At 42.2% G+C, this 14,562-nt stretch overlaps 1 protein-coding gene across 4 annotated transcripts in view; it reads right to left on the bottom strand.

Annotated features, from left to right (window-relative positions):
• Positions 1 to 14,562, bottom strand: part of TGFBR3 (transforming growth factor beta receptor 3) — a 209,669-nt gene that overhangs the window by 31,716 nt on the left and 163,391 nt on the right. For all 4 annotated transcript variants that reach the window (XM_027536536.1, XM_027536535.1, XM_027536533.1 and 1 more), the window contains 6 exons: positions 14,414 to 14,561; positions 8,345 to 8,534; positions 6,366 to 6,697; positions 5,801 to 5,953; positions 2,783 to 2,923; positions 2,457 to 2,615 (listed from right to left, as the gene is read on the bottom strand). In XM_027536536.1, the coding sequence (XP_027392337.1) occupies positions 2,457 to 2,615; positions 2,783 to 2,923; positions 5,801 to 5,953; positions 6,366 to 6,697; positions 8,345 to 8,534; positions 14,414 to 14,561 (1,123 nt within the window). The remainder of the gene's footprint in view (positions 1 to 2,456; positions 2,616 to 2,782; positions 2,924 to 5,800; positions 5,954 to 6,365; positions 6,698 to 8,344; positions 8,535 to 14,413; position 14,562) is intronic.

The raw sequence follows: 14,562 nt of genomic DNA, 5'->3' as shown, positions 1-14,562 counted from the left end.
ATTATCTTCTCTAGAATCCACTCTGTGAACTTGGGTATTGGCACTGCAAAGAGGTTACATTTTCTCCCTCTTGAAAATGGCACTTTGAGGATAAATGATGGCATCCTGTGGACAGCAGTGTGGTCTCTGGAGCCAGATGGACTGAGTATGAACCCTGACTCTGAACTCAACTAGGTACTAATTGTGCGACCTTAGACAAATTTGGGCCTCAATTTCCTCATCCACAAAATGGGGATATGTTGGGGGCCAGAGTGAGGTACTCCGCCCATGGCAAAGGTCATGAGGAAGGAGGCTCGACATACGCAAAGGCGGGATCGAGCCTCAGGAGTCCCCCTGGAAATCCTCAAGCATCTACCCCCATAACCAGAGCCTGCCTACTTTACTACTTTGTGCTCTTACCTACACCTCTGACTTTACGGGGGGCTGTCCCCCACCACCTCTTTCGGAGAAGGAGTTAACCTAGAGCTCTAGTCAATAAAAACTCTTGGGTGTGACAAGAGTGTTTTAACCTACAAACTCCTCTGAAGGTTCTCTAGCCTGCCTGACAGGCTCGTCCGGCCACATGTGATTGCTCACAGCCTCCCAACCGTGAGAGGCACGAGATGCTTTAAACCCTCTAAAAACAGGTTCTTTAGAGAAGTTAGAAAACTATAAGTATAGTGGGCTAATTAGAAATTGTGTTGGTGAAGGGTTTTTCATTTGTTGAGCCAATGTTTGTTGCTACGTCTCCACATCCCCTGCCCTTACACACATTAATGAATATATAGAAGGAATAAGTATTAACCTTTGATATTAATCACGTTAGACCTTAGGCTAAGTAAATTCTTTCCTTAACTAAAACCCACTACACCCTCACCCTGTAGGAATGTAACTTTATTTGGGTGGCGTCTGTTTTGAGAATAATCAGCCCTGGAGAAATAAGTGTCCTGATTGACTGACCGCTGTCACAAGGAGAGGGTCGTAAATTGTCAGCAGGCCCCCCGGCCAGAAGATGATGTAACACCCCTAAGACCTCTGTATACATTTGTGTGAAGCACCTGACTTTAATAAAAGTCAGGACTGCTGTCCCCACGTGACTTTTGTATAACATCTCAGTGTATAAAAACAGACTCTGGAAAATAAAGAATTGGGATCAGTTTCTCGAAATACTGGTCTCCCCATGTCGCTCTCTCTCTCACTCTGGTTGAGTCTCCATCTGGAGCGCGGAACCCACCATGCTTACTAATTATGCCTGGGCTTCTAAGATCCGACCGAGGAGGCCTCAGTGTCGCCTCTCCTTCGGGAGAACGGAAGGATGCCTGCGGCCTACGTAAGTGGTGCAAACTTCTTGTCTTGAAGTTTTATTGGTCTCCCGTGTAAACCAAGCTGCTCAGCCTCTTTTCTCCACTGAATTTTCCTACTGAGCTATCCTCATTCTATTACTCTTTATATCCTTAATTAACGTTTAATTAAGCTATTGTATCCTGATCCTCGCCTACGCCGTCTCTCCTTCGAATACCCTGGATCAGCCGGGGCTGGTCCCCGGCAGGGATATTAACAGTCCTGTGTAATAGAACTGCTCAGAAGAATACGAGTCCTTATAACTGAGAACTTATAACTGAGCTTGGCACAAAATAAATCTACAATAAACTTTAGCTGTTGTTATTTCATTATTACCACCACTACCTAAGAGTTCTGTAGTCACTCCACAGATTTACATTATGTCTGGTTATTACTGTTATACACAGGAAATAATTTTAATAAATTTATAGATACATTGGGGCTTCCCTCATAGCTCAGTTGGTAAAGAATCTGCCTGCAATGAAAGAGATCTGGGTTCGATCCCTTGGTCGGGAAGATCCCCTGGAGAAGGAAATGGCAATCCATTCCAGTATTCTTGCCTGGAGAATCCCATGGACAGAGGAGCCTAGCAGGCTACAGTCCACGGGGTCGCAAGAGTCAGACTGGACTTAGCAACGAAACCACCAAACCACCGCCATAGATACATTTAGATAATGATCTAGGAAAAAAACCAATTTTCATGAGCTATGGTAACATACAGTATTTCACTCAAAAGTATGCACAGTTTAAAAGATAGTCTCTGAGGGGGTTTGAAATATTCCCTTGTTAACTCTGATACTGCAACTACTGAACGAATGCCCTTGGCAAAAATACAAAGGACAAAGTAAGGACAAGGCTTTATAAGAATTTATGCCCCTGATTAAAAAAAAACAAAACATTTCATCCATTCATCTATAAAATGCTCTCTCCATTTAGCATAATGCAATGAATCCTGAAATTTCCTGCTTTGGTCAGAAACCAATGTGGAAGCGTCTTTTGAGTGAAGCCTTCATCCAGAGCTGGTCAAGGCTGAGGAAGGCAGGAAAACGTCTGCCCCCAGGGGCTTTCACTCATGCTCAGGAGCCACTAAGAATCTCCGCTAACCTAACAGCTCAAGGCTAACATACGGGTCTCACCTCAACATAAACGTGTCCATTCTCTGCCACGGAGAAGACCCCCTGGGAGGGCACGAGAAAGAGGTCAGTGTTGTACAGCTCCATGTTGAAGGTGACGTTCCTGTTGGGTTCGTCCTGGAAGGTACGGGGATTCCCTACCTGTCGCAGGCTACAATTAAACTGGAGAAAAGAAGAAAACAGATGGAAACAAATCACAGTCAAATGAAGCATGTAGCTTTAGAAGCTTTAGCCTTTAACATCTGATTTTATTTTCCAATGGTCCCCGACTAAAGCCAACCAAAAAGACAACAATCTCTACAAACTACCTCCTACAAACAAATACATACCACCACAATTTCAAGTCGGCTGAAGAAGGAAGTGTCCCCTTCATCCATGTCTCCTGGAAATCCATTATCACCAGACTCTAAATCTTCATAACCATCTGGCCAACCACTACTATCCCCAGAGGGTGGAATCTGAATCACAATCTAAAAGGCAAGGAAAGCACAGTGTTATGAAAACACCCAATCACATACTTTGGTTCCACCTCACATAAACACCCATGTAATAAATTCTGAGGTGAACTGAAAATCTGACTTAATTAAAAAAAAAAAACTCCAAGTTTTTTTTTAGGATTTTATCCTCAAAGAAATGAAAAAGAAGAAGCCCAATGCATAATAAATTAAGATTTAAAATAAAATATGTATTTCAAATAGTGTGAAAACACTAGACACTGAAATGGGGTTGGGTGGGGTTTTCAACAGGCCCACCTGTACTGTAGTGGGTGGGGGAGTTTCTCCTTAGGGGCCTTTATACTGAAAACTCTAAGAAACACTGATTTGGCTAATCCAAGGAGTTCTTGTAAGTTGTGTCTGTCGAGATTTGACAGGGACTTCCCTGGTGATCCAGTGGCTTAAGACTGAGCTCCCAATGCAAGGGGCCTGTGTTTCATCCCTGGTCAGGGAACCATATTCCACATGCTGCCACTAAGAATTTGCATGCCAAGGTCCCACACAGCCAAAAAAAAAAAAAAAAAGATTTGGTAAAGTTTGGTTTGAATCAGAAGCAAAGAACCTGATGTTCACTATTGAACCATTCTTTCCTTACCCTTCTCCTCTATGTGTCCATCTCCCCCACTATCTCCTGTATGAGGTATAGATGCAGGAAAGAACAACAAGTTCTATGCCATGAAAACCTATCTTAACACTGGTAGAAGGTTAGTTCTATGTAAGATGAAAAAATTCACCCAGGAATTAGGACTCCTTAACTCCTAATTTATTTGCATACATGGGATAGTTATAATTTTTGTTTGATTTTATGCTCCACCTCCTTAGATTTTGAATATGTTGTAAAATGAAAATAGATATTAAGTCTGAAAACTACTACAAACAATTATAACTAGAAGAAATGGTTAAAATAGCCACTGAGAGGAGAGCAGAACGGGAAAGAAATGAAGGAAAATTGCCTCTCTATTCTTTCCCAGGTCCTCAAAGAAATTAGTGATGCAACTGAAGCAAGTTAGGTTATTACTTACCCTATAATAATTTTTTTTAAAAAGAAGAAGAAGCAATATACTTTTCTCTCCTGAGGTAGATGGCACTTTTTTTTTTTTTTTTTAACTTAACCAGTTATCATGGCCTCTTATTGGCATTAATTCAAATCAAAGTTTAAAATTCCAGGGCTTTCCTGGTGTCTCAGTGGTAAAGAATCCACCTGCCAATGTAGGAGACATAGGTTTGATCCCTGATCTGGGAAGATCCTGCTTGCCTCAGAGCAACCAAGCCCGTGAGCCATAACTACTGAGCCTGTGCTCTAGAGCTGGGAGCTGCAACTACCGAGCCCACATGCTGCAACTGCTGAAGCCCATGTGCCCCAGAGCCCGTGTTCCACAGCAAGAGACGCCCTGCAATGAGGAGCCTGTACACTGCAGCTAGAGAAAGCCCGCACCGCAACATAGACCCAGCACAGCCAAAAATATATAGAAATATTTTTAAAAGAGTTTAAAATTCCAAAATCACGTATACCAGTAATATATGACACTCATTACATCTGGAAAAACTGGATAATTGCAAGAAAATGAGTGTTGGAATTGGCAGAAGAGTGTTCATCACAGAAGTCAAAGGTTAATAAATAATTTCAGTAACAAAGCGGAGTAGCTGCTCCAGCCTAGGGCTGGGGGAAGATCAGTGGATGAGAGGTTGGGAAGCTGGATTCAGTCCTGGCTCTACCACTAACTCGTCTCTCAAATCCAAACAAGTCTCGTAACTCCCTGGAGTTCAATTTCCTCACCTGTGAAATGAGGACGCTGAATGAGATCATCTTAGGGTTCTTTCCAGCTCAAACATTCTAAAATTGTCTGAGGAACAATAAACTTGGCTCACAGGAGAGTCAGTCCCTACATGAGCCATGCTGACCAGAAAGCCAGTCTCCTCCTTGGCTGGGTCCTATCTGTGGACCAGGAGTGGAATAAACAGAGTAGTCGGGGCCTCCCCAGCCCATGCCGAAGCTGGGTAGGCCCTGAGCACAGACACACACACACGCGTCAAAGCTGGACGCGGGGATCTTGGAGCCCTGTTTCTATCATCAAAAGTACAACTCAAATTGCAAAATTATCACTTTAAAATCCTTTTGAAATTTCATGTTCAAATTCTTTTAACGTTCACTGTGTAGTATCCGCCTCTACACAAACAGATTTAATCTGAAAAGATTAAGGTGAACTTCCAAGAATGATGTCTGGAAAGTGAAGGGTAGCTACTGCAATGACTATCATTGGGGAATCTGGGTAACTTCGAAAGTAGGAGATGTTCTTCAATTTAGGGTCTTTCCTAAGGATGGAGAGAGATTTAATAATTTCTCAAAGGACCTTTTCAGACTTCTCTCTTTTGGTTCTTTTGTTCATTAGGGAAGGAAAAGTTCTCCTACTTCTAGACATGCCTCAGATGAGGCCATGGATCTCAGATGAACCATGGATCTGGTTAGCTCAGTTGTACAGAGGTGCTCATTCATAGCCTTGGAGTTTGTCCTCATGTGAACCAGGCCATCTGAGCCTGCAGCTTAGCCAGAAAAAGCCATAAGCACCTTGCCAGTGAACGCTTTGCCACCAGGAGATGGAAGGAAGGGTGGGAAAGATCATCACAAATGTTCCAGCCGAGAAAACAGGGCCTCCCAACTCCCACACACTCACCAACAAAACAAAAGTGTTCAGGGTCAGAGTACATCCCATTTTGTTGAGAACCAACACTGGGCTTCATTCAAGTCTGGGGTACATGGCCCTCCTCACTTTCATAGAAATCTTAAGACTAATTTTAAGGTAACACCCAGCAAGGCTCAGGCAAAGGGAAAGCTTTGTCCTGGAGAACACTCACGGAGTTGTAGTAAACCACACCATCAGGGGCTGCTCGCCGGAGCCGAGTCCCACAGCCATTCAGGGGAGACTCCAAAATGAAGTGGGTGTCATTTGTCTTGGCCTTGCAGGTTGGATCCAACAAGGTGAGCTCCATCCCAGAGTAGCCGCTGGCCTGAAACAACCACCACCAAAGACATAAAGAGGGGTCCACAGACCATTCTACAGCACGCAGTTCACACATTTTGCCTGGTCTTCCAAATAAAGGTCACTGGAAGCCTGCACTCCCTCTCCCCCCTTACCTCCTTTCAGCCTACCATCTCTCAACAGCCCCAGATTTGTGTTTGTTGGCCTTGGAAATTCAATAGCAAAATATTGACACACAAGGATCTGGAACCCCCCCTCACTGAGAACAACAGGAACCGGGTGAGACTCACAGCCAAGGGGAAGTGAGCCCATCCAACTGAGAAAACAGTATCAAATCTCCAGAGTTCAAAAGTGAAAGAGCTGGAAATAACTCACACAGACTGAGGTGAGATGGACAGCGAGGTAACCTCCCATTCTCTCCTTTAAGAAACTGCACCAACCTGAAAAGAATCTTTGTCTACAGCCACAGTCATCTTCTCATTGTCACACTTGACGGACAGGGCAACATCTGTGCTGCCCTGCACCTCCTCTGGCTCTCTGGGATCAGGGAACAGGATGCCAGGGATGACAGGGTCCTTTGGCCGAAGGATCCCATCTTCTCCCCCTTCCTTCCGGCCTCTCCTGGAGATGTCGGGGAAGGGAAAAGGGAAACCTCCATTTCGGCTTCCCCCTCCCCGAATGGGTGGGTTGTCCAGGGCAGGCAGAGTACCAGGGCCCAGCAGGATCCGTAGCTCAGGAGGGACGGTATGGACCTCCTCATCTCTCATCTCCTCTGATGTTAAGAGAAGAAGGCAGAACATCATCAGTGTTTGATGCCAGGTCACAATCATTATCATGAAAGGTGAGAATAAGAGGAATGAGCACAGAATGGGCATATGTAAAATTATCCCTCATGAGCAATGTATAAAGGAGATGTGAAGTCTGTCTCGAAGCCCGAATTCTAGTCCTGATGTTCTTTCTAACTGGTCTGGCAGCTTTGGGTAAGTAGCTTACTTCTCTGTGCTTTGGTTTCCCAATTTTTTTTAAATAAGAGGTTGAATTAGATCAGTGGTTCTCAACTTTGGCTACACACTGAAATCACTCTGGGAGCTTAAAAAAAAGCATCCCTATGCTCAGGCTGTACCCCAGCCCAATTAAGAACTGAACTCTCTTTAAATCATTATGTTTTAAAGCTCCCCATGTGACTCCAATGTGCAGCCAAGATTAAAAACTGCTGGATTAGATGATTTCTAAGGCCCTTCAAGCTATAAAAAAATCTACTCTTTGAATAAGTTATGTGGGATGATATTATTCCATTCAAATGCCAATGAAATACTTTCCTTGAATCTAGAGATTCTTTAGGACAGTATCTAAAGATTTCTTGAAACAATACTGCTATTTTGAAATTATTTTGCTACCTCCTATTTCACTGCTAAATTCTAACAGATATCTAGGTACCTTTTAGAACCTAGTCCCCCAACAAAAAGAAAAAGCTGCTTAGCTTCAATTATCCCTTCAAAGTCAACTGATATATACTTGAGGTTAATCTATCCTGCAATGGGAGTTGGAAAAGATGATGACAGTAGACCTTAGCTCTCCTTCAATACCATTTTTTTTAAAGGATGGCACAGTTAGTTGTATGGGTCCAAAAGAAGGAAGAGGTTTGGAGGTTTTTAATTTGTTAACAAAAAACCTTCACAACCACCCTGTGAGATGGGTCCTACTGTTTCCCCCATATGGCTGAGGAGGAATCAGAGGCTCAGAAGTTAAGCAACTTCCAAAAACAGTGATCAAATATCAGGGCTGGGACTTGAACCTGGACTCCCAACCTTCATTCTACCAACCCTGCACTCAGTTGTAGTACCATGCAATGAGCAAGAGATCTAGGGATCAGAAAACCTGGGGTTCGAGTCTTAGTAGCTATAAGACTCTGGAGAACCTCAAAGAGCTTATTAAGCCTCTGCTTTCTCCTCCATCTAAGTGGGGTAATAACGCCTATATTCCCTCTGGGTGAGGATGAGAAAGCACAAGTATGAGTCCTCGTGACTTCCTATGAGATCTGGCCTGACCTAAGACTTCTCTCCTGCTGTCCCAACCCCTCTGTATCTCAGCCCAAAGTGATCACTAAGCTCCTCTGAGAAAAGAACCCAGACTAATTTATCCTTAATATATGCAGAGAGAAAGTGATCTATAACAAAGTTTTCTGATATGCAATTGACTCTATGTTAGTAAAAAGTCTGTATTCAAGATAGTTTCACCAAAATAATCTAGCACAATTCTACGTAACTTTAAGCTTTACAGTAAAAAGTAGTCAAATGAATTGTTAAAATTTGCAACAGAAAAACAGCACCATATGAGTTGAAATGAAAGTTCTTCATTGGAAAGCACATTTGGGGGGGGGTATTTTTTATACAAACAATAACAAAAAAATCATACTTACCATTGCTTTCAAGCCGAAGATGGAATCTATTAGCCATAGGAGCCACTGTGTATGATGTTACTGGACTATAGCCATTGTCCAAAGCCCACTTGACCAGACTCTCCTGGGTTGAAGGAATGTCATCTCTTTTTGATTTGGTCATTATCATAGATCTTTCACTTTCTTTCCCAAAGCCAATACTATTAGGAGCCTGAAGATAATAATAAAATTTCACTCATGAGTCTATAAAATTAAACAGTACCTTAATACCTGAAACAAATAGATTCTCTATTGTGTATGAGCAAACTATTTATTCTTTTGATCCCTACTTTCCTTGGGCTGAGAATACTGATGTGAAAACTTGTAACAGAAGATTAAAGAAATATCTATTCATGCTGACTGGTCACATCATTTGGGTTGCTTATGTTGATACAAATAACAATCATTTTTGTCATTAGTGGATAATCTAATTATCATAAGCATGATTAGCACATCACTAGAGTTAATGTTTAAATTAACACACATCAAATATGATACAAAACTTTTATTATTTTTATTTAAAATTATATATACAGTATTCAGAAATGTGTATTCTATATTATCCGAACATGCCTGTGTTCTGCTTTCTATGTTGTTGTTGTTATTTCTATGTTGATGCTATGTCGCATCCAACCCTTTTGCAATACCCACCAGGCTCCTCTGTCCAGGGGATTTTCCTAGCAAGAATACTGAAGTGGGTTGCTATTTCCTTCTCCAGGGGATCTCCCCCACCCAGGGATCGAACCTGCATCTCCTGCATTGGCAGGTAGGTTCTTTACTGCTGAGCCACCAACGAACCCCCTAATTCCTATATCCTAGATTTAAATGAAAGAAGGCACAGCCTAGTTACTTCACTGTGGAGACTATCCTCTTTGCAAACTATGAATGACACAAGGTGAAACAACCAATGTCGATATTTCACTTATAACTTATGATCAATTTAGCAATCCTGTAACTATAGACACTTGCCAGTTCTATTAATGGAATATGGTTAGATTTTATGGTCTAAAATATTAAATTAAGCCACCATGCCTCTAAGTACCAATACTTTTATCCCACAATACAAATAACTCTTAAAATTAACTTTCATTTGGTAGTCAGTTAAAAATTAAAACTGAGTGATAAGAATCTTTCCAGGAAAGAATATTGAAGGACTCTGAGTACTAAGAACATGGAAGGTAAATTTCACATTACACTTTGATCCTACTGCAGTGCTCTCCTCAGATGGGGAGGGAAGCTGAATGCTGCAGGGAGCACCCAAAGGGAAGTCACCACATTTTCAACATCTGTTCCTACAGGGCTGGAAGGCCCTTCTAGCAAGTGGATTATGCCATTTCATGTCGTATAAAAATCACTTTAATTTCCATGCCCAATTATTTTCTTCTGCATAGATGCAGCATTTTTCCTAAATTCCCCATTTGTTTCCCATTCTCTTTGCCCTTAACATGACTAAATATTAATCCTTTCCCATTATAAAACCATAGAAGATTCACAGTCTCTGCGTTCTCTTGGCCTCTCTGGTTGTGGGATACTGGCTGAGGACACGCATTTTCAATTCAAAGCTGAAAGAACCTCACCCAGTATATTTTCCTACTACCCGAAGTGCTCATCAGAGTAGCAAGTCACAATAATGCACGCAAAGGGACCAGAAAGAGCTGTAACCAAGTTCTGTAGCCATTAGCAAAAAAAAAAACAAAACACCTCAGTTCCACAGATTTGGATTATTCTGCTCTTACTGGGATTCAGAAAACATTCCTTAAGGAAAGGGAAAGAAGAAAGAGGAGAGGGAGAGGAGGAGGACTGAAGGAAACCAAAATGAAGTAAAGAAGGATCCAATTAGTTCTTAGAGCTTTTTACTCATTGAGTCAACAGCAGTTTTTTCAGCACAGCTCCTTCCGGGCTTTCAAGGCAGCCTGTCGTTTTGATTGGCTGGAGTTGCAACACTGGCCTAAACAATACTGTTTGGCCTCATCTGCCCTAGTCTTTCATGTTGTTGGACAGCTGAGAAAATACTGTATTTCCAGAATACTGTCATCGTAACTGCCACCTGTTCTTTTTGTAGCAATATGGAATGAGTTGTTTACACCTTTCCACATGAACACTAGGAGCTGTCAGCACAACTCATATTGATTACACCTCAGGATTTACAAGGCTAGAAATCTATCTATGCATTTGTAAAGCAGCAAGGTTTGGGACAATGGCAGGCAAGTTGGTTCCCAGCAATGAATGGGTTTCTTATCCTGTATTTCTGGGAGTTCCCAGGCTCCCAAGGCCTCGGTATAGCTACTCCATTAGGGAGTATTCAAGGAGGTCTCAAATACCACCGCCATCTTTCCCAGCCATATCTTCACGAAGGACAATGAGTTAAGTAGAGTCTGAGTACCTTTCCCTCTCCCCACCATCCACACACCTGCATCAAAACTGCTGGTATCTGGGAGGGCAGGGGCTGGAGGAAAAGTTAGGCAGAGGGTGCAGTCCATACTCCCAATGGGATTAAAAAATATCTCTTCTAAGAATAAACTCACTATTTGCAAACTTGAAGCCCTGAGGCCCTATGAAATCATACAACAGAAAATTTCTAACAAGTTATCTCCATCTATTTTATGTTTTGGAGTCTTTTCCAAAATGTGATTATGCATGGTCCATAAGGGCCCCGAATTAAAAGCCAGAGCTGGGCATGATGATGTAATGTGGACACTTGTAGTAATCCCATCTGGCCCAGCACAACCCTCTGTGCCTCTTTGGACCATCCTGTCTTTTAGAGGGTTCATTCTGCCCACGTCGTATCACACACACACATACATACCCGACCTATGTTCAATGGTGCTTTTCTTTAAATTTCCCCATCAAGTTCCACACAATTCCTTTAGTAAACATTTGTCATTATCTTCACTTTGTTAATTGTCCCTACAAACTCTTAAAGAATTGCTAATAGAAGGAAGATAGAAACCTACTCCCTACCACCATCTTTTATGGCAGGCACTGTGCTAAGTGCTTAATATATGTTTTCTTATTTAATTCTTCTCCAAAATATAAGGAGTAGGCATTACTATTCTTTTCTAGAGAAGAGGAACCCGAGGCTCACAGAAGTTTACTAGTACATGTAGCTGAGAACTCATCATGTGCAGGCGTATGCTGACTGCTTTAGATGAAATACCCAGGGCACACTTAACAAATATTTGTTGAATGAATGAATGGACTCTGCTAAACCTCATAAGAACTCTCAAGGTGAGTATTATCATTGTATCCATTTCACAGGTAAGGAAACAGACTCAAAGTTCAATGAAATTGCCCAGGATCAACTGGGATAATAGCAATTGGAAATAGGATTTGAATCCAGACCTGGCTGGCCTCAAAGCCAGCATTCTCTCCACTCCACCTTTTTATTAGCAGGTAACTTTCCCTCCCAGCACAGTCAGAACTCACATCTGAGACAGGAGTTAAGAAATCACAAAGCATGAAACTGATTGGGAGAATAGAAAGGAACATCATGAAACATTACCTAATTGTTTAGTAATGTTGTCATGCATTGTCCAAAATTGGCCTGGAACAGGAGTACAGCCAAGGAGAGCAATATAAACAGATCTTGCACTGAGATGAACAATCTCTTTTTCTAGCCTCTCTGATTCATAGGAGAAGTGGGGACCTTCAGAGTGAACTCCAGGACTGCCCTGGACCAGGCACACATGCTCAGGGAGAGAAAGAGCCATCAAAGGGTCAGGGCCAAGAGAACATTTACACAAGAACTCCAGCAGGGAATTAAAATGTACCGTATGTTTCTGCCTTTCAAAGCATGATTCCCTTTCCTGTTTTTGTTATTCTGAAATTAAAAACATTTGGCTGGTGTGCCAGGCAGCAAAGGCTGCAAACAGCCCAGGTCACCAACACTGCTCATGCCATGCCAGGGAAAGCATTCACAACAGCTCTGACTTCAGAAAATCACTGCTGGGCTTTGTGCTCAATGCCAAATTGATGTATCACCACTACACATGATGGTTTATTGGGATCCCCTAAAAGTTAAAAAAAAAAAAAAAAAAAAACCCACAGGAACCAGAGATGATTACTTTAAAATTAAGATGTGTGTGCTCATGGCTGTACCCACTGCCTCTGGCAAATGCTCATACAGGATGTTGCCTAGGGGACTACTGGCTCTGTTCACTGTGTTGTCACACAGAAGGTGCCATGAATGAATAATACTAATGCCAAAGGCATCCCTCTCCCAAAACATGAACCCACTGAAAACATAAATCCCACTCCAACTGATTCAGTGCAGGCACTGAAAGAGGAACTGGCCACAGTTTTTAAAAAAGACAACACACAGGACAGATGCAGATGCACAGGATGGAGATGCAGATGTACAGAAGAGACTTGTGGGTACAGCAGGGGAAGGAGGAGGTGGGGTGAACTGAGAAAGTAGCACTGACACATATACACTACCAACGTGTAAGACAGACAGCTAGTGAGAGTTTCTGTATAACACAGGGAGCTCAGCCTGGTGGTCTGTGATGACCTAGAGGGGTTGGATAGTGGAGTGGAAGGAGGCTCAAGGGGGAGGGGATATAGATATACTGATGGCTGATTCACACTGTTGTATGGCAGAAACCAATACAACACGGTAAAGCAATTATCTTCCAGTTTAAAATTTTTAATTTAAATTTATTAAAAAAAAATTTTTTTTAAAGACAATGCACTAACATTTAAGCCCGCAAAAAGAGATGCTGAAGATGTAATTGGCTTCCCAGGTGGCGTTAGTGGTAAAGAACCCGCCTGCCAATGCAGGAGACGTAAGACACAAGGGTTTGATCCCTGGGTCAGGAAGATCCCCTGGAGGAGGGCATGGTAACCCAATCCAGTATTCTTGCCTGGAGAATACCATGGGCAGAGGGGCCTGGTGGTCTACAGTCCATAGGGTCACAAAGAGTTGGACACAGCTGAAGCAACTTAGCACGCACGCATGCATCCAAAGAGATAATTATCTTTTTAAAAATGAGGAAAGGGAACTCTTTAACTTTCAATATAATTTGCTGCAATATTCTGTCAAATAGCTATCTCCCTAAACATACTTGGAAAAAATGGATTCCACCAAATTTCAACATTTAACTTTTCGTGAAATGAGCTATTGTCTGCCCATCATGCCACCCAGTTAAACGTCTTACATATATTTCCTTCATGAAACAGAATGCTTAGGAAACAGGCTGGGGATACTTTTCCAGCATCATCTCACTAACCTGTGCACAGCTGTAATTCTTTTATCAGGGTTTTATCCTTAGGAGTAAGCAAAAACACATGCCAATACCAAGTATTTGTCTCGAAAAGAAAAATCAGCTGGAATTAGCTCATTTCCCACATCTTTCGTAAAGACCCAACCCTAGAGTAAGAGCTGATATTCACAGCCATGACACTGAGGCCCCCACAGGATTCTCAGCCATGAAATGCTTGTGTTCATTGTTTTATATTTACTAAGACTGGAAGTCCCAGGGACAGAGGAACCTGGCAGGCTACAGTCCAAGGGGTCGCAGAGTAGGATACGACTTAGCAACTAAACAACAACACTGGGATGACCCAGAGGGATGGTACAGGGAGGGAGGTGAGAGGGGGGTCAGGATGGGGAGCACGTGAACACCCGTGGCGGATTCATGTTGATGTATGGCAAAACCAATACAATATTATAAAGTAAAAAATAAATAAACTGATACAAAAAAAAAAAAACACAAATAGACATTAACTGAAAAACAACAACAACAAGACTGGAAAGCACACTAATAGATTTCAGGAATTTCACAAATGAAGCTCGTGGGATCCAGAGAGGTGAAGGGACTTGCCCAAGGTCACAGTTCATAAGTGGCAGAGTCTGAACTTGAACCCAGGTCTGTATTGACCACAAAGACCTTTTTTAACTACCACACTGCCTGTCCTTGACAGGAGAAGCCAAGGAACAGCCTGTTTTATAAAGTGAAAAATAATGGAGAAAAACTTCACAAAAATAACACATACAAACACAGCTTAAATTACTGCCATTCATCAAAACAAAGAAATGCTTAACCAACTTACAATAGCTTTCAGGTTTCCCTTAATATCGAAAGATTTGATCACCCAGTTGACAGACTTTTTGCATTTCAAGATCAGGATCAGATTTTTGACAACCTCAGGATCCTTCCGAGAAGGTCTTATGTCAATTATGATATCCACCTGGAAAGCAC

Source organism: Bos indicus x Bos taurus, chromosome 3, assembly GCF_003369695.1.
Source record: "Bos indicus x Bos taurus breed Angus x Brahman F1 hybrid chromosome 3, Bos_hybrid_MaternalHap_v2.0, whole genome shotgun sequence".
In the NCBI taxonomy this organism is placed as follows: Eukaryota; Metazoa; Chordata; class Mammalia; order Artiodactyla; family Bovidae; genus Bos; species Bos indicus x Bos taurus.
This window is presented reverse-complemented; position numbering and strand designations above follow the sequence as displayed.